Source organism: Platalea leucorodia (assembly GCF_965183815.1).
Source record: "Platalea leucorodia genome assembly, chromosome: 4".
Lineage (NCBI taxonomy): Eukaryota > Metazoa > Chordata > Aves > Pelecaniformes > Threskiornithidae > Platalea > Platalea leucorodia.
In genome coordinates this window covers 70,440,538-70,460,182 of record NC_138826.1, presented here as the reverse complement: position 1 = coordinate 70,460,182, position 19,645 = coordinate 70,440,538, and the positions used below count along the sequence as shown (strand labels likewise).

Below are 19,645 nucleotides of genomic sequence, written 5' to 3'. Positions count from 1 at the left end.
CCGCCCAAAAGTATATTTTCACTGCAGTTTGCTGATCTCTCCCAGTTAGGAGAATGACTGTCCTAAAAACCGAAAGCCATTGCAAACCTTGTGTTCCAAAACAAAGTGCCTTTTGGTTCTGGTAACATGAAAATGGGGCAGTCCATTAAAAAAAAAGCTCAAGCCCTATCTAAACAACCTGCACGTTTGGTTCTCCTCTGGGGAGAGGAGTAGACAGAGTGACCCAGACATGCCAAGAGCTGACAGAGATAACCCAGAGCAAGGCCTCTCAGGTTGCCTCCATCAATGCCCTATGTGCTATACGCTCACTCCTGTGGCATGGTCATGCTGAAGCTGTTGCTGTGGCATGCAGCACATTGCTCAGGAAGGCGCTTGGATCCTACTGCAGCGAGGGCAGTACCGATGGCATGCTTCCTTCTCCTGTTTGCTGCTGAGTTATCGCTGCTGGAGATGAGTGGAGGCATTTGACTCGGCCACAATGAAGCTAATAAACTGACGATGCAAAAGAGTGTGGCTGGAGTGACCTGACAACCCCTGTGAACTAACAGCAGAGCACATTTAGTAACAGCGCATCTGTCTCTGCTCTGCAAATTCTGCCCCACTGCATCTGCTCCCTGAGACGAATGAGGCTCCGATGTGGGCGAAGAAAGAGCAGGGTAGTGTTGGGTGCAGAAGTGTAAGGGTATAGGTGTCATGCAGTGATGCCCCGCTAGAAGGCAATGGTGCCTACCTAACAGGCTTCTGCTCCCTTCTCTGAGGTGAGGCAGTAGGTCCTGGGGGTTCGAGGGAAGGGGGGGGAAAGCTTAGAGAAGGAGGATGGTCTTTGGGGAGAGGGTGGAAAGAGTGGGCCTGAAATATCCAGCCCTTTGAGTGTCTAGGAGCTTGCTGCTGACTGGGAGACAAGGGTGGAACAGGGCCAGGTCATAGAAAATATGAGATGTCCTATCATCTGGTGGGCTTGCTTGCAAACTGGGGGCTACATCCATTGTCTGGGGGCTACATCCATCCCTTGGAAAGGAGTGGGGGACAGGCCCTCTCAGATCAGCTTGGCTAAGGGCCAAGGAGAGCAGTGTGGCAGCTCTCTCCCTATTGTACTTTCAGGGCTGGCCCTTGTTTCCCTTCTAAAACCACAGTGCAATGCTTTTCACCTCACCACATTAGGGGGTCCTGGCTTTCAGCTATATCCTCTTTCAAATGAGGAAAACTGTGCAAGGGGAAATGAGAAAAAAGAAAGGGAAAAAAGAACAAACAGGAAGGGGGAGCTGGAGGAAGGCACTGGGGAAGGAGGAGCATGTCCGCAAGAAAGAGGGGGAAGCCACCACGGCCCCTCAGCTAGTGGCTAAGAGCCCAGTATAAACTGGGAATGCATTCGCACCGGTGTGTGAAGCTGTGAGTCAGACACATTCCCCTCCGTGCACTGGGCAAGGCGACTCTCCAGGGGCTGGTTCAGGGGGCGCAGAGCCCACCTCTCCAGAGTTTCTCTGAGCTGAGAGAACACAAACCTGGGAGAAGGAGAAATCTACTTGTCCACTGAGTCTGCTGGTTTCCATGGGCCCTGGAAACGCTGGAGAAGCAACAAGCGAGGAGCTGGTGAAGACCAGAGACATTTCCTCCTGGCTGGCAGAGGTTATTTTTCACCTATCGGTCTAGAAGGGGAGGGAGGTGTCCCCTTCTCAGCCCTTTGGTGATTAAGAAAAACTACCGGACGGAGCGTGTGATGGACAAGATCAGCAAAACGGACTGGGCAGCTGGAGGTGAGGAATAGACTTCTCTGGAGTACCCTATGCCTGCTGAACTCTCACCATTCTTCCCTCTCGTGTTAAGGCTAGACTTGTCCCATACAGTGAGGGGGAGAAGGTGGAGGGAAGGAACAGGTCTCTGACAGCCTGACTTGTTCTTGCTTGCCCTACCCAAAGATGTCTTGTGATCCTTCCCCCATCAGTGCAAGGCCTGGAGAGGATCCTGAGGGTGGCATCTTCTTGGAGGAAAGCAGTGGCGGGGGTGACAGCAGTGGTGTCCTGGGAGGGGACAGCCCCGTGACGGGGCCACTGGGTGCAGTGCTGCTGGTCATGTGCCTCACTGGGATGGTGGGGAACATCTACACGGTGGTGGTGGCCTCTGGCAGGGTGGCGGGCCGCTCAGCGGGCTCCTTGGGGGTCTATGTGATCAACCTCGCCCTGGCTGACCTCCTGTACCTCTCCACCATCCCCTTTGTGGTCTGCACCTACTTCGCCCATGACTGGTTCTTTGGGGATGTGGGCTGCAGGCTTTTGCTCAGCCTGGACCTCCTCACCATGCACGCCAGCATCTTCCTCTTGACCGCCATGAGCCTGGAGAGGTACTGGGCGGTGGCCAGGCCGCTGCGGGCCAGGCGGGCAGGCAACGCTTACCGCAAGCTGGCCAGTGCCATCCTCTGGCTCCTCTCGCTCCTGCTTACGGCCCCCATGATGGCGATGACCCAGCTGCGGGAGGGGGGCAGCCTCCACAAGCGCATCTGCATCCCCACCTGGACGCCGGTGGCCTTCCGGCTCTACCTGACGGTGCTCTTCATCACCAGCGTCCTGGCACCCGGCGTGGTGCTGGGCGTCGTCTACGCCCGCCTGGCCCGGGTGTACCGGTGCTCTGCCTGGGGCCCGGGGCTGCCGGCAGCTGGCCGGGCCCCTGCCCGACGGCTCTTCTCCAGGATCTGCACCATCGTGGTGGCCTACTGGGCCTGCTTCCTCCCCTTCTGGGCCTGGCAGCTGGCTGGGCTGTACCGGGACGAGGGGCTGGGCATCGGCCCCGCCGCCCAGGCCTACCTCAACTTCGGCGTCACCTGCCTGGCCTACGGCAACAGCTGTGTCAACCCCTTTCTCTACACCCTGCTCGCCGGCAGCTACCGCCGGCGCCCCGGCTGCAGTGGGATGGGGACGGCACAGCTCCCGGCACCCTCCCGGGAGGCTGCAGGGGGCCCAGTGGGAGCCCATGGCATCTCCCTGGCTTTCAGGGAGTCATCAGGGTCTGTGGGGGGAAGCGAGGGGTGAGCAGTGCCCCAGGTTGGGAACATCTCTGAGCCTTTGGCTGGCATCGAGTCAAGAAATAAAAGTGCATCACCTTCCATGCCAGCATGCAGTGTCTTCCCTTGTCGTTGTTGCAGTGCCTTCCCCTTCATGCCTTCCCCTTTGCAAGGCTGCTCGCCCTCCTCAGCTGCGGGGAAGATACTTGTCTCAGGGATCCTGACTCCATCCTCAGGTCCTTCAGCCCTCACACACTGGCTTCCACCTTGCGCAAGGGTGGGGAGTGGGCGGAAGGGAGCAGTCAACCTCGATACATCTAAATTATACCACCAAGGAGCCCTCACCACCCCTCACCTCCTCGCTAGCAACAGGCCAAGCCATAACAAAGTCAGGACAACAGTGAGTCACAGGTTTCACAGGACCAGTGAGTCACTTCAAGAAGCAGCCACGCTAGTAGGAGACCTGAATAAGGTTCATCCTCTTGTGGTAAAGTTCATGCTCAGCTTTCTTCCCCCACCCTCCACAAAAAAATCTTTGAAGTGTCTTTCTAAAAAAAAACACTCCCAAGTGCAGTTAAGAGATTGTGATGATTTGTCAGATTGCCTTGAAGTACAGCTCTGAGAGGTCAGCACATTTGCTCAGCTTTCAAGATCAGCCCAGAAGAGGAAGCTGCAAGGAGAGAGCTCCACTACGTGTCCATCATCACAGCTCATGGAGGGGGCCCTCACCAGCACCATGTCCCTGCTGTGGTTGAGGAAATCCCCAACTCCAACCTGCCAAAGGTACCCCAGTCTGCCAGACTGTGTCAACACCGCTGCATGAACTGGGTCAGGTCTCTTGCCTTGAGGCCACCTAGCCTAGCGTGGCTCACTTCCATACAGCTAAATTCTCTTCTCATCCCTGGAAAGCATGGCCTCATCCATATCACACCATGGGAAGAGTCCCCAAGCTATGCTGTCCCCCAGCCATGCCTATGCACGGGGTGGCAATGTTAGACGTTGTGTTTGCTATTATAGACGTATCCCTAAAGAGCAGGATGTGATCATGCAGAGCAGACTGGCTTTGGGCAACACGGGGCTTCAAGAGAGATCCAGCTGCAGAGCCTCAAGTTGCTTGTACACCCTAAGTGTTCCTGCCTCCCAGCTCAAAAGCCCATCTTGAGCCCTTGTCTCCAACTTGTCTCTCTTCCTCCTCAGCCCCCCAATTCCTAGCACCCAAGCCTCCCTCTTCATGGCTACCTGAGACACAGGACCTGGCAGAGCCTCATGAATTTTGGAGCAAGAACCCGAGGGGCCGCTGCCCTAGGAGCAAGTTCCTGTGCTCCAACTGCTTTGCAACTGCTTAATGGGAGGGATCGGCCCAGCCAGGCCTGCAAGGAGTCCTCGTAGGACATCAATTTGTTTGTGCTTTGTGTTTCTCATGCCAAGCCTGGAAGCGAAGACTCAAAGATTGGGTCCTTCCATCCCAGGCCTACCTGGTAACTGCTGTGCACTGTGGAAAGGGCAGCTCCCACCTTTCCTCTGCCCACAGGCACAGCCTGCCCAACAGCAGTAGTCATTGCTGCCGAAATAGCATTAGATTGGCAGAGCCCCCAAGGCAGCTGCTGGCTGACACCTTGGGTAACAACCTACAGCCCAATGAGAACTATGCTGTAACCTCAAACATGCCTCATCATCTTCAGTCTCCTCAGAGACTAGCCTCTGAGAAGTGCTCAGGCTCATTTGGGCTAATATGAATGAAGGGGTAACAAAAGCATAGTGGACACATCCTTAGCATCTCACACCCCAGCTGGGCATATCCTCTCCCAGCACTGGATGGACCAGGCAAGGCACATAGTGCAGAAAAAAACCTGATCCCTCCAGGTTACTGCCCTAATGTGCTACATGACCTATGGCCCAACAGTATTCATACTTCTGCAGTTACTAGAAGAAAGGATTTGGATGAGGAGCCCACTGCATGCTCCACCACACAGAGCAAGGCATCCTTTTCTACTGCTGTCCCCATGCAGTAGCAAGAGGTCCCAAGAAGACATAGGAAAGCTGTGCCATGAGTGGGACTAGGCCCTACAGAGGGCCGCAGGCCAAAGCTAGCACAGCTGAAGACTTTCCCCTCACTCCATGCCCCACTAGGTTTACCTAGCATAGTAACTCAAGGCTGTCTGACACCAGCCAGGGATACTTAGCTTGGGTTGATGGAATCTCTCTCTCTCCCTACTTTACTCAGGCAGGGTAAGGTGTCCTAAAGGACCCTCCCACTCTCCCCTCTAGTCACATCTAGCCCCAGTGTTTCCTCCTGAGACTCCCCTTGGGCTTTTCATGTTCTGCCTTGCCAGGCTTTTGCTCCTCTCCATCTGTGACTTTAAGGGTCAAGGCGGCACAATACCACCCACATATAGTACTCCAGCAAAGCTGGTTACCCTCCTCCCCCCACCCCCCCAGCAAGGCAACCAACCCTTGTGGACTTGCAGTATGAAACAGATAAGATTTTGAGACTGGGTAGACCAAAACTTATTTATTCATCGCTTTTTCTGTATCTTTGAGATGGAGGTGTCAGAGGAAGTTATTCCCAGCTGATGGACTGGAGTACGAAGTCCCCTTGTGTATCAAAGTAGTCAAAGACAGAGAGACCAAGCCGGTTAGGGAATGTGAACTGGTGGCCTGGCAGGTGGACCGTCAGATCATTTTGGTTGACGCCAAAAGTGATCTGCAAGACAAATGGAAAAGTCAAAGAAAGTTTCTACCAAGATACCCTCAAGCTTCTCTCCTTGCTGTGCCACCCTCTGTTTTGCAGGGTGAACATGCTCAGCAGCATAACCTGCCCTTCAACAGCACGAGTGTTACTCTGGTCTCCCAAGAGATGCCTATTCCCTGCTCAGTTCAATAGTAACATCCTTTTGAGCTAGCTGGAGCTTGCACATTTGATCCCCACCCTCCATCACCGCTCAGAGCCCTGGATGGTGGCACTGACCAAGCAGGAGAAGCCAGCCACCTCCTGTACAGACAGTCCTGAGACAGCCTCTGCAGTTGGGTGCCCTCTGCCAAACACCCTCCCTTCACCAGGGCAGGTACAGAGAGTGCATCCCAGGCCTCACCTCTGCTGTGCCCCCCTTCTGGAAAGGGAAGACAGTCTCCCTGTGCTCTGCACCCCACTCTTCCACCTTCTTCGAGTTGCACACAATGGTGTTCACATCACCATGAGCATCAAAACGGGGGTTGAAGTGAAGCCCGAGGTTGGAAGCATCCTTCCCTAGATTCATCACAAAGCTGCAGAGAAAGACATCAATACTGTTTTGAGCAACATGCTACCACAGCATTGATTATTACCATGAACATCTCTGGGTCTGTTGTTTCAAGCCCAGCTGAGGGTAACCAAAGAGAAACCCTTGCTAAACTGCACAGCTTCCCTAAAGAGATGGTGCTTTGTCAGTAAGGGGCACTCTCCTCTGCTGGAGTGATAGGCCCCACAATGCCATCCCTGGGAGAGACACTGCTTAGTATCCACAAAGCTTTTAATAAAAGAAAGGTTCAGCACTTAGCCCTGAACAGGGAGTTATCCTGCACCCAAACCAGCTCCCGAGGAGTCAGTTGCTTTTCACAATTTCCTTTCAGCTCCAAACAGTTAGCTGGTGCTGCACCCTGCCTGACAGCCACTGCCTTCTCCCCACCCTGAAGGCAGCTGAAATAATTACCATGTCATTAGCTATCCCAAAGCATCTGCAATGGCAGTGGGAGGAAGCAGCTTCCTAGCCCAGTGTCCACCTTGCCTCCAGGCCTCTTACCCAGATGAGAAGAGAGGAGGCATATTATTTGGCAAGAGAAAGCCCAGGAGGCTTCACTCCAATGCTATCAAACTTCAAAGTCACTGGGAGGAGCTGGGACATGTTTCCTGGAACACCGCTAGTGCTGGTACAGCAGCTATGGGCTCCACCTTACCCACCAAGAGGCCCCACCAGCCACAGACCTGCACAAGGGTCTGGGGGCTACTGCAGAGGCTTCCCTGGAGGCCCCAGCCACCCTGATCCCTGCAGTTAGGAGCGCATTTCTATTTACTTCTACGTGCCCGCTCCCCACCTTCCCTCCTAGGGGATGCCAGACAGGAAACTCCACTGGGTGAAAACCAACTTCAACAGCATGAGACCCCCTGCTGCAACATGCACCCTTTCCATTTGCACCATTAGCTGTAGCTCAGAGCATCCAAGACCTCCCAGCTGCTTGGGCTATAATCTCCTCCTGCCCAGTGAAGCAAGGCACTCTAATGGCGTCCCTGCTCCTGGGCCATCTTCATGCAGGGGAGAGGATGGTGGGGATGGTCTCAAACCAAATTTCAGTATAGACACGGCTTGCATTTCCTTTACCCTGCACTAGAGAGGATGTGGTCACTGCCAGTGCATGCAGCTGGAGCTTCACATCTGCTTTGCCTTAGCCCCTTGGCAGTGGAGTGTGTCTGCAATGTGCATTAGCAATGACTCACTAGGAAGCACTGCTGGTGTTAACCCTTGCCAAAGCTGCTCCTCTGCCACCCAAGGGAGGGATTCCTTCTGTCCTCCACCAGCAGAAGACAACTCAGTGTGGTGCCTTGGCCACGCCTGGGCAGCACAGCACAACTTACCTCTTGGCACTTGGTGCAATTTTCCCCTTGACAGTGAGGCGCTGGCCAGGCTTGAGACCCAAGTTGGTGCATACTGGTCCCTGGGGAACACAGAGGCAGAGATGTTAGCTCAGTACCTGCTGGCTCACTTGCTCCGACTTGGCAGCTCTCCCTGCTGCCGCAAGACAGCGCATTGCTTTGGACCACTGGAGAGACAGGGAAGCTCCCTTCCCCTAGGGCATTGCACCAGGGACATCCCAGAGAAGTTACTCCAGTCACATGAGACATGTGCCCAATTTCCCAACCTTTCTCCTGCTGCTCTCATCAACATACCTGTATTTCACAGCAGCGAAGTGTAAGTACCTGCAAGCTCCCATCACACCCACCTGTCCCAAACACACCCATGTGCCTTGTGGGTCTCGCATCATCCCACACAAGCTTGGCTCTGCAGGGATGGAGCCTCCACTCCCTTTCCCTGGCTTAGATTTGAACTTCAAGCCTTGTCTAGGTCCACGGGCTCAGACACTTTGCTCCCCAGCTCCCAAGGGTTGGTTTGTTTTTTTTTTTTTTTTTGTACATTCAGCATTTGCAAGAACATTCTCCTGCTCCATGCAAACACCGTTCCCCACCTTCTCTCTAGGGGGATCTAAAATACCCTGATAAACCCATATGTAGTCATTTTCTATTACACCAGAGGCAAGGCCCTAAGAATACTAAAAATCTTTCCCCCATCCCACTTTAATAAATAAGCCTGCACTTGGGACACTTGCTGATTAATTACCCTCAGTCTAATGAAAGATAAATTAATCAGAGACATGCAACCACTCTTCTGACACAAGCATCTGCCTGGACGTCATTGACACTCACAGAAGGACACTTCTGTATAGCACATTTACATACAAGAAAGAGAGAGTGATTCAGTGACTCATGAAAACTTCAGCCAGGAAGCAAGCAGCAAGGCTGCCCAGAAGAAGACATACTCAGAGAGCAATAAACATTACTGCAGCTGCTTCCCCAGAGCAGAGCTGCTGTAAAACAGGTTACCCCAGCTTGGGAGCCAACCCCACAAGGACCCCCCACATACCTCCCCAAAGGGTTTCTGCAGGGGGGAAAAAAAAACAAAACACACCAAACAACAAACTCCTGCCAGAACAAGAAATAGCAGCCACCTCTCTGTAATGGATACAGCAGGGATTCTTCCTCCGCAGCAGCAGGCACCCAGCTCCAGCAGACCCCCTGGCACAGCTGCTGATGAGCAGATGGAGGAGGCTAGCACAAGCACCCTCACACCAAGCCAACACATGCCCCACTCCACAAAGCACCACCTCCAGCAAAGCTGCCCCATCCCTTTCTCTACTCACGCAAGACATGGTGCTGCTCTGCAGGCTAATGCTCCTCTCCACCAAGGTGCAAGAGTCCCAGTCAAGTAGCTGTAGGGGTCCCACCCTTGCCTTTAAATAGATGGAGAGCTGAGTTGTCCCAGCCCTTCTCCACCCCACCCACCAATCAGACCGAGGAAAGGGTGGGAGGGGTTGGTTTTGGGGGGAGGGAGGGTGGGTCTGTCAGGCAGAGCTGCCTCCTCCCACCCTCACCCAGGCTCCTCTCCAGGATGCTAAAGCCAACCCTCCCAAGCAGGCTGCCGGCCGCTCCAGGAGGAGATCCAGCTGTGTGTGGCCATGAAGCCAATGGAAAATAGTTTTGCAATGAGTGTTTTACTATCCAAGGCTTTTATCCCACACGGAAAATGGTCAGATGGATTGAGACTTGGCGGGAAGGGTCTGGGAGGAGGGCTGGGCTCTTCAGCTCTGGCTAAATCAGGAGCAGGAGAAATACCACTGAGCGCACACAGTACCTCAAAAACTCAGGTGAAATCCCAGGAGCAGAGGCCTGAAGCAGGACCCAGTGTCACCCAGCTGCACTATCAAGCCTTGCTGACCCCAAAGGCTGCCTAGCTGCTGACCCAGCCCTTACCACCCGCTCTTGTAGGTACAGAAACCAAAGGAGGGAAAATAGTCCGTATTCTGCAGGACCCCTAGACACTCTCAAAGCCATGCAGTTCATCTTGGCTGTAGGGCACAGCAAGCCGGGAGGAGGGGTGGGGAGGAATTATCCAGGAAAGCTCAGTGCCTGGCTCTTGCACCTACCCTGGGCACACCTGGGGGGCTGAGGAACAGGGGGATGGGGGCAAAACGTTCTATCGCAATAAGCCATAGGATCTACATGTCTTTTATCTGCCTCCATGTTCTTTTTGTGGCAAGTATGATTCACTCCGGGTGAAAGGATTTCTTTGGAAAAAGTTACCCAATTACTACATGGCTCAACTGTAATTACACTGAAAGAGGAGGGAAAAAATTCAGGCAGTGGGCCAAGTCTGTGGCTTAAAGCTCTCCTTGTCTTGCATATTTTTCTCTAAATCACAAGATGCTCTGTGATTTCCTTAAGAGGCCCAGAACTGAAACTCACTGAAACACTTTCTTCTTCCCTTTCTATGAGGCCCATCAGTTCCCCATCTCCTGAGGATGTGATAGTCCCCATACCTCTTACCCCCATAAATCACAACGCCAGAGGCTGGGTGTTTCCCATTGGTGCCATCAATGCCAGCGGAGGTAGCAGGGAGGCCTGGAAAGTCTCTAGCCTTCGGCCAAGTCACCGATCACCCCACAAGACAAGGGGGCTGGAGTAAAGGCCAAAGTGGGCTTCTCTGCTCTGACATGCCTGCTCCCTCTGTCCCCCTCTGGAAACCTGCCTCAGGGTGCAGCCCTTGAGCCTGATCCCTTCCATGTGGTGCGGGACGAGTAGGAGTGCTCCATACTAGCAGGAGAAAAAGTAACTAGAGCCAGCTTCCCTCTGCTCGGGATGTGTGTATAATTAAATAAATTCCTTTCAATTGCAAGATTTTGTGAGACCAAACCCCTGCAAAGGACCCCAGACACCTCTCCAAGGAGATGAGCTGCTGCTGGAGCGATGGTCTAGCAGGTTGCAGGAGTTGGACTAGGAGGGACTGTTCCCTTGCAAGAAATGGTGGACGGGGAAAGGAAGTGTGTAGATATTTGCTCACTTAGAGCTGGAGATGGGGGAGGCCATTTAAAAGGTCAGATTCTGTGTTTCCTGCAGCGTTTCTGGCAGCTGGGCACTGTAACCCAGCCTTAGCAGCTACCAGCTCCTTGAGTCACACCTGTCCAGGGACCTTCCTCCAACTGCTGCTGTGAAGATTACAGACCAGCTCATGGATAACAGGTGATAATGAGGGAGGGGGATACCATCCCAGAGGAGACACTGGAAAGGCTATTCACATCAAGGAAATTCAGCCTTCAGACTTGAGTCTACCTCGTGCAGCCCATGTTTGTCTGTTGGAAGTCCAGGTGTCTCCGCTGGCTTTCAAGGAGCCTTGAATTAAATGGCATTACTACGACAGGCTAACACTGCAGGCAAGGGGCCCATGGGGTGTCCCATTGCCTGTAGACCACGGGCTACCTCCATCAGTACAATGCCATGTCTCCCTTCCTACCTCTGGATTGGAGCCACTATGATGAGGTGACAAAATCTAAAGCTCCAGGATCAGCGTCCTCACAAGGTACGGCTGAATTTAGGGGAGGGAAAGTCCCTGCTTGCCATCATGGCACACCAGACAGGGATGGTATCCCCAGCCGCACTGACACCTGCTCCACCACACTGAAGATACGGAGGTGCTTGCCCATTATTTTCAGGAGCAATGTGGTGTAGGAAGAGCCACTGTGGGTTGAGAAGGGCAGAGCCAGGCTGGTTAGAGCTGGCAATCCTCACCTCCCATCATGTCATTCTTTACCAGTGTGTGGCAGGTCAGCCAGCTAGGGGATGTGCCAGAAGGTTATCAGCCCATCCGATCTGCAAAGGATGGAGATGAGGAGGATGAGGACAGATCACAGCAGACCTTGGTGTCATGGGCTTATCCTGCTGTGTGGAAACTCAGCAGTGGGATAGGGCTCTTCTCCTCCACCCTTCCAGCAAGGCTGTTCCTCACCAGGAGAGCTCTCCTGCATCACATTGCAAATCTTTACTTTGTATTACAGGGAGAGACACTGTTCTGCATCGTACCTTGGGAGGCAAAAGATCTTCTTTGTCCAAGCCAAGGGATTGAGTGGACCTGATGCTGTTGCTGCAAACGGTGTCCTTGGTCATGCCAAACTCTTGGCCAGCGGGAGCCACAAGTGTGGAGAAGGGAGTAATGTCTGTGGGATATTACTTCAGCAGTGTCTCATCTCTGGTTATGAGGGTGAGGCAGGTGGTGTTTGCATCTGCACCTGCATTCTCCAAACTGGGATCCTGTGTTCCAGACAGGATGGGGCCAGCAGAGTCAGCTGCCATGGGGGGGCAGACCAAATTCACAGCCAGCACATGTGTGCAAGGACAGAAATCATAGCGAAGACCCCACCAAGCATGTCCTGTGCTAGGGGTTAGGCTCCCTGCCCAGGTCCTGACTCTGGGCACCTCCCCTGTGGCCTGTGCTTCAGAGACAGCCTGGTTCCTGGTAGCAACCTGCTGCCCTCTAGCTAGCCTTTCCTTGCACAATGTCCCTGTATGCTCACTCCTCCTTGGAAAGTGCAAATTGCCCTTGTACGGTGAGCAATCCCAGACAGTCCTCAAAGACCTGCTGCTGCCTTAGGGGCCTGAGCTCATCCCCTGATGCTGGCTGTGACCCATCATTCCTGTAGAAGGGACCAGACACCCCCATCTGTTGCTAGGGCTGCCCATGATTTTCATTGTAGCTCTTCTCCCAGGGCCTCAGCCTTCTTCCTGCACTCACCTTGACAACCAAAGAGCCCGTGCTGATCTCTGCATGCTGAGATGGCACGGTTTCCTAAGCTCCCAGCTTTCCTTGTGGACATCCTCACCCCTCCCAACCCCCAAGCTGTAATTCAGCTTAGGTTGAAGAGGGAAACATGATTGATAAGGGTGAGTTTCATCACTGTGAGTAGCTTTGACATAGAGCCTGCCTTCTGGTCCAGCTGATAGGTACTGGTATGCCTCAGCATACCTGGACTGGTCCTGTGTGCTGAGGGCTGGAGTCCAGCTACTGCACGCTGTGGGGTTGAGTTGAACTGCTGGGCTGAGCTGTTGGGTGGCTCTAACCAAGGTGGTTTGGCAGCTGCCAGAGAAATAGCCCAGTCAGGCAACTGTCTGAAGTAAAAGAGGGAATATCTGCCCCCAAATCTGCTTGTGAGGGATGCAGCGATAGACAAGGCATCGCGAGTCATGACCTTGGAGGACTGGGAAAGGGCCTGGCTGAAAAGCCCATGGACTACGTGACCAAAGTCCACCTGTATACATTGCTCTCCAGCTGGCATAAGCCTGTTTCGGCTGCAATTACTCCTTCAATGATTTGCAACATCTTTCCACTGGGAGAGTGTCTTTGTACCTGTTCAGCCACTTTGTGTTATGTGGGTTGTGGTATTTTAAATTCAGGATTAGGCGTGCTAAACTCAGATTTATTATCTCGCGGACACAGAGCCTTACATCAAGAATGAGCCGCAGCAGGATCTCCCAAGCTTTGCCTGCTGAAACATTTCCAACCACATCCAATTTCCTGGATTAGGAGCTGCCTATGAGGCTCCAGCTCCTGCTGACTCCAGAATCTCTGCTTTCATTAAATCAGTATGGAAATATGTTCCCCAATGGTGAAGATAATCCTGCAAATGTTATCAAAGGGTACCTGGACAAGGTGATTTATCTGGGTGAGCCTGAAATTACAGCTTGGGGAAGCAAGAATGACTCCTGCTCATGCTAATGACACTGGGATGTGTTAGACACTCCTCAAAGCGCACCCCATGATGTCCCCAAATCCGTGCTCCCCACGTTCTCCCTTGCACCTCTGGCTGCTCACATTGGGCTCCATCTTGCCTCTGGGGTGCAAACCCTTCCTGGGCACAGCAGGGAAAGGAGTGCTCCTGGTCTGCCAGCCAGGGTGGTATCCCTGCGGCTGCAGGATGGGCACAGCGCCCTGGCCGGGAGGGCAGGGAGGGAGCTGGGTGCTGGGTGGCAGCCATGGGCAGCACGGATCAGCCTGTGTCAGCCTGCGGAGATGGTTGGCCCAAGCCGTTCAAGTACCCTTCTTGCATGCGAGAATGGTGAGAAGCCACCCACTGATCTGGGTTAGCTCCTCCACCTGGGTGATAGGCGGGACGACTCCTCACCTGACAGTGCTAGAAATACTGACAGCACAGCAAAAAAAGCGCCAAGCTTTCGATTAACTTGGACATGAAGGATCCTGACTGTGAGGCTGGAGCAGCGGAGTTAGCAGATCTTTAATCCCAGCCAGGCAGTGACTGGTCGGGAAGGCTTCAGGCCATTTGCATTTCAATTTAAGGGCACTTGGCCCAGGGTGGCACAGCAAAGGCAAATCAAGGAGGGGTGGCCTGATGCTTTAGGAAAGCACATTCTTGGGTTTTGACACAGAGAGGTTGCTTGCAATGACGCAGCCTGGACTGGGTGGTGGCTACACATAGAGGATTTCCAAGAGCTGCAAATGCAGGTTAAGAAAAGCCTTGCAGCAGGTCGGGCAATTGCTGTTGAGCCAGAGCAGGACAGCAGACGGGGGAGAGCTGGAAGGTGAATGGGTAAGGCTTAAGTTCTCCTGTAGGCAAAGTACAATTAGGGACCTTGTACAACTCTGCCACGCAGTTTGAAACTGATAATATTTTTCTCATTTAAAGAAAATGGGAAATCAACTTCTGACCAGTGGTGTGAATTTCCAATTTTCTTTAAATAAATCAAGCTGAAGAAATAGAAAGAAAGGAAAAGCTAGAAGTGAAAATGAGTTGGGGTACAGCATGTGTTGCTCAGGCTGTGCAGGCACTGCAGGCAAGGCTTCAAACCTAACCTTTAAGAAATGACATGTTTCGAAAGCAGAGCTACAAGCTCAGCAAATGCTGACTATAGAGGGGAAAACATTGCCACCGCTTGTCTGGACATTGGCTAATGACTTCCAGAGGGCCTGCAACATAAGCCCAGTGCCACCGCTGCAGGAGAGAAAGGCAATATTGTGCTAAAATACGATGCTAAGGAATATTCCTGGGCTGCTGGTTAGTGCTGGGAGTTCAAGGGCAAGGAAATGCAGCTCCACGTGGTAGGGTCAGATGTTTCGCCACTGATGTGCCAGAGCAGGAGAGCTGCAGGCTATTGACTGATTGTGGCCACCAGCTCTGCACTGCCGTAATACCCAAATTGGTGTCCTTGCAGTGCCTTAGAAACCTGCCATTTATTGGCCTATTTCAAGCCTAGAAAGAACCTGCTGAGGCATATTCCCTGTCTCAGGTTGTTGTCTGTTAAAGCGACTTTTGAGATGCTCTGGGCAGAGATTTATTTTCTGTACTTAATATGCAAACTGTAAGTGGATGCCATGTTTGAACATGTTACAGCAACCCAGATGCTGGTTTCAGCTCTTCCAAGAAACAGTGCTCAGGAGAAGTATGTTCGTGGAATACAGGCACGTTCTCCTGCAACACCCTTGAGACTGAAACTCAGCCGCGTGCCATTTTTCAGCAAGTGATGTGTGTAAAAACCAGTCTGGAATGATAATCCTGAAGAAAAGGGTTGCCTTGAATAGGCTTTGCTGGCAGGAATGACAAAGAAGCCTGAAAACACCCCTTTTTTTGTACATGCAAAGTGGTACCCAGGGTGTGGGATGTGATATTCGTCTCCACACATGGCAGAAATGGCATCGGAGCTGCTCGGGAGGTGAGGCTGGCAGGGAGCCTGGAGAACATCAGGTTTTTCTCACTGAGATGTACCCTGCATGGGCCATTGCATCTGCTTTGGCAAATGCATTCGTCTGCAGCCAGCCCATGAGCTAGCGTTAGGGGCACATCTCATGCTTGGAGAGCCTCCAAAGCACAAGGGACCACAAGGCATCAGCAGAGCCGAGCTGAAGCCAAGGCAGGCAAAAGGCCAACTTGGCCTTTCTGAGGGGCAATGGGGCCCTGCCAGGCAGCAGGAGCTGTAGAAAAGAGGATTGCCTTGGGCAGATAGGCTCCCGCCCTCCCTTGGGGTCCTGCAGGTGGTACAGGACATCATTCCCCAATGGGGAAACATCCTCCTGGCCCCAAAGCTAGTGCAGCTTGGGACTCCCCTCCACTTCTTGACTGGGGACCCCCAAAAACTCCCTCAGGGGTTTCAGCGGCATGTGCCATCCCTCACTTGGTGCCCCAGACAATTAGGCGGTACTGAGCCCTGTTAGGCAGCTGCTGTCTGTTGCCCTACAGCCAGCTGGAACAATTAGCATCTCACTAGTAAGCTGTCTGTTATCCACTGGGATCAGCTGCTGAAATGGCAGGGTGTTTTGGCAGGGCTTGGTACCCTCCCTTCCCCAAGGCTTGTACTATTTGGGGAGAGAAAGTGCAGGGCGCTCCTCTCCGATGCTATCACGGTTTGGAGGCAGTGGAAAGCATTGGGATGCGTCATCCCCTGCAATGCTGTTGTTTCCCACCCCCTTGCAAGGGGGCTCAGACACCCTCCAGGGCTGGTGGGTACATGCACATCACTGCTGTGGTGAGGCTGTGTTGCTCTTTTGGGATTTTTTGCAAGCAGATCTCTCTGAGGAAACCCTCTGCAGAGTCATCTCTACCCTTGCCAGCAAGCACGCCCATCCATCATCATGTTCCACACAGGAGCTCGCTCTTCCTCACCTCTGGCTTCCCCAGCTTGCTCTGCTCCCTGGGCAGACAGCAGGTGCTGAAGCACCCCCCCGATGCCAAAGCTGGGCTTTGCCTGCCTGCAGCACTCGGGAAGAGCCAGCCTCGGGCTCTCAGTGCAGTCCAGGTGTCAACTGTCCACACCTTATGGCAAAAGACAGGGTCCACACCTGGGATCGCCTCGGTTCCTTCCTCCAGATATGGAGCTGGGGCAGGTTCACGACAGCAGGTGGTGGGGTGGTAAATACAGGCCGTTTCATCAGGAGCACGAGCTCACTCCCCCAGCACTGGCAGCACAGACATACTCTCCCTCTCTTCTGCCTTGTGCTCCAGGGTTGGCCTCCTTAGCCTTTCTCAAACAAAGGACCATCTCATTTTTCTGGAAGAAAGCCAATGACCAGCTCACATCCCAGCAGAACTGGGTGGCTTGCAAAAAAGGAGGGAAGTGTGCTGATGCACTTAGCAGCCAAGTAAACAACATGGCATTTTCCTATGGGATCGTAGTCTTGCTGTTGTTACGATGGACATTGAGGCTGAGCACTGACAAATTCCTGACTGGCCGGAGGGGTAGATCTTGACATACCAACTGACTGCCTGGCCATTTGCATGGGTGGGGGGCTTTTCTGTGGGCCAGCTTTGAGGATTTTACAAAGCATTGTTGGCCCATGCGCTGCTGGTTGAGAGAAGTTTCAGTAGGGAGTAGGGTCACAGATGAGGCAAGAGGTTGGTTAGACATAGTATCAGCTTCTGCTTAGCCTCTTCGCAGCAGGAGCCTGGGGGAAGAAGGATGGACATTCACTTGCAGCATCTGTGCGCCAGTGATTTGGTGGCAAGCGCTGCTCACATGAGCCTGCTCTTCTCTCCCACATAGAAGGTGAGGGAGAGTCCATCAGCCAGACAGGTGTTTTTGGGTGTACCCTGTATACCCCATAGGTAGCCAGTCTGTGGGGCATGCATCGTGGGGCAGGTCAGTGCTGTCTGTCCAGCCCACAGCAGGTTCACCAGGTACACCGTGAGGCGAAGGACCATTGCACCAGTGGGACACTCAGCCTTTACGCCCCAGGGTGCCGATCCCTGAGACTTCCCCAGAGCTGGGAAAGGCATTAATGCATTTAGCTTCTCTCTTGGCAAAATCAAAGTAAATGGCTGCAGGGGAATGCAGCCCAGAAGGGAAGGGCAGAAGGCACTGTCTGAGGATGGAGGAAGGTGCTGGGTACATCCCCGTGAGCATGACAAGACAGAAGCATCGAGGAGCAGAAGTGGGACCCCTGCAAAGCTCCCTCCTGTACAGAGAGGCATTTATCACTTCCCCTTGGCTCCAGCTACTGATGAGGGTTACCCAACAGGGTTACTAAACCTGCCTGACTTCCCTTCCCACCCCAGACCCCGGGCTGGTGACGATGTTTCAGAGATCACACTGATGTGGTTCACGTGGTGTCCCCTGCGCCCCTGGCTCCGGAGGGCTTGTTCATGCCTGTTCACCCTCACCCCAGAGGTCCACGGCCTTAAGTCCTACAGTCTAAGAGTTTTCTTGTGCAGGGTGGATTAGCTTCAAAAACCCTGGACATCTGAGACATCTCGGACATTTGCTCCAGAAGGAGGCAACAGCCGGGATGTGTTATTTCTATTCCCACCAAAGCAAACAGGGAAACCCAGGGAAGTTCTCCTGGCCTCTGCACTGGCTAAATTTAGTCAGGCAGGTTCAAGCTGTAATATAATGCACCTCCTCCCATTCAAAGGGAAGATGGGAGGATGAGAGAAGTTTCCCGGTCAAGCCCGTGATAAGGAGGTAACCTTAGAGGGAAAGCAATGTCCGTACAGGATCTGCTGTTGTGTAAACTCGCCCCGGGGGGACAGGCCCCTAAGCCAAGCTCTGGGTGAGGCATCCCCCAACCCAGACAGGGTGAGCATCCTGGGCTTGTTTCACTGGCTCTGTCACCCACAAGCTCCTGGAAGGAGCAAACCAAGGGGCACTGCTGGGTGCAGATGCTGGGGTGGAGCGGCGTGAACTCAGTGCTGGGCAGCCGCAAGAGAAGGCCACTTCTTTTGAGCTCAGTTTTGGCACCCCATGGGGTGCCTGCCAGCCCTGGGGCACATGGAGAGGTCCAGAAATGGGGCCCTCCTTGCATACCCCTTGGCAAGTGCCAACCTGGTGTCTGTTTAGGATAAGAGCCATCGGGGAGGCGAGTCTCCCTGAGAAAGCAGGCATCAGCCGTGACTTTCCTGGAGAGAAACAAGCAGGGGACAAAAGCCCCAGCTCCCCTCAGATGCACCCCTTCTTAACAATAGCACTGTCAGCAAGGACTTGTGCTGCGTGGCAGGACTCCCCGTGGCCCTCGGGGACCTATCTAACCCCTAACGAGACGCAGGGAGACATGCCATTCTGACAGCCCTTCCCGCTTTGGAAACAAAGAAAGATGTTTGTCTCTCTTTGTGGCGGCCTGTTTATTTGGGGGAAAGGGAAGGAAAAACAGCAGAGAGCAGAACAGGGCCTTCCCCGACGTGGTGCATTATTCAGCTGCCCTTGGGGTGCGAGCTAGGCTTCGTGAGCAGGGAAGGTTTTACCTGCTCTGCAAGTCGAGGAGGACCTGCACCCATGATTGGGACTGAGCAGTGTGGGACGCACTGCGAGAAGGACCCATCGGGGCTGGTGGGGCAGGGCGGCTGTGGGACCAGCCCTACAAGTGGACAGAACCACTTCTTCAGCTGTGAATGTTAGAGTCCAAGAAGGGTGCCAAAAAACACAAGGAGCCTGTTGGCCAGGCTGCCAAAAACTGTGAAGGCACTCAGCCTTCCCTAGCTGGCTCCCCACCAATGGTAAGTGGTTACCCCACTTGACCCAGGCACCCACTCCACCTTCCCTAGGGGTTGGTCCCCTCTCCAAATGGCCCAGCCACTCTCTCTCGGCTTGGATGCCACAGAGAAACCAGAGCTGCTGCTCCCCCTCTCCTCCTCCTGCTCCTCCTTCTGCTGTGCTGAAGGCTGCGGTGGAGGACTGCCCGCCTGCCTCCCCACGGTGCTCAACACTCCCAGCTGGTGAGTGAAGGTAGTCTGGGACTTGCTCGACAGGTAAAACCTTCCCTCCCTGTGAAGTTTCTACCTGCATTTATAACTGCCTGCCTCTGAGCCAAGGATGCCTTTTTGGCAACTCCAGGAGTGGGCTCGGCTGGGTGCGGAGCACTGTTTTTCTCTGGGATTTTATTAATTGCGTCGTTTCTCAGTGTGTCTCAGTTGGACTTCCTTCAAACTCTTCATTGCTTCATCACTATCCATTCTCTTCCTTTCCCCCAGCCCTGCACGGACCCCACGCATGGCAGCGAAACCACAGACCACAGGGAAACCTGCTACTGAGCTTCGCTACAACCTCCACGTAGACTGAGCCATGCGGCATCCTTG

At 53.6% G+C, this 19,645-nt stretch overlaps 2 protein-coding genes across 2 annotated transcripts; one reads left to right on the top strand and one right to left on the bottom strand.

Moving 5' to 3' along the window:
* Nucleotides 1-1,916: 1,916 nt before the first annotated feature.
* LOC309589531 (urotensin-2 receptor-like) lies at nt 1,917-3,023 on the top strand (the record flags this gene model as incomplete). Its single annotated transcript, XM_082309757.1, has 1 exon — nt 1,917-3,023. One exon carries the CDS (start codon nt 1,917-1,919, stop codon nt 3,021-3,023), a length of 1,107 nt encoding a protein of 368 aa, XP_082165883.1.
* Nucleotides 3,024-5,555: 2,532 nt separating this feature from the next.
* Nucleotides 5,556-8,999, bottom strand: LGALS1 (galectin 1; the record flags this gene model as incomplete). The annotated part of the gene is made up of 4 exons (XM_082308576.1): nt 8,945-8,999; nt 7,605-7,684; nt 6,088-6,259; nt 5,556-5,699 (listed from the first exon to the last, which is right to left on the bottom strand). The coding sequence occupies exons 1-4, from the start codon at nt 8,951-8,953 to the stop codon at nt 5,556-5,558; spliced, it is 405 nt and encodes a 134-aa protein (XP_082164702.1). The 5' UTR covers nt 8,954-8,999.
* Between the last annotated feature and the right edge of the window lie 10,646 nt (nt 9,000-19,645).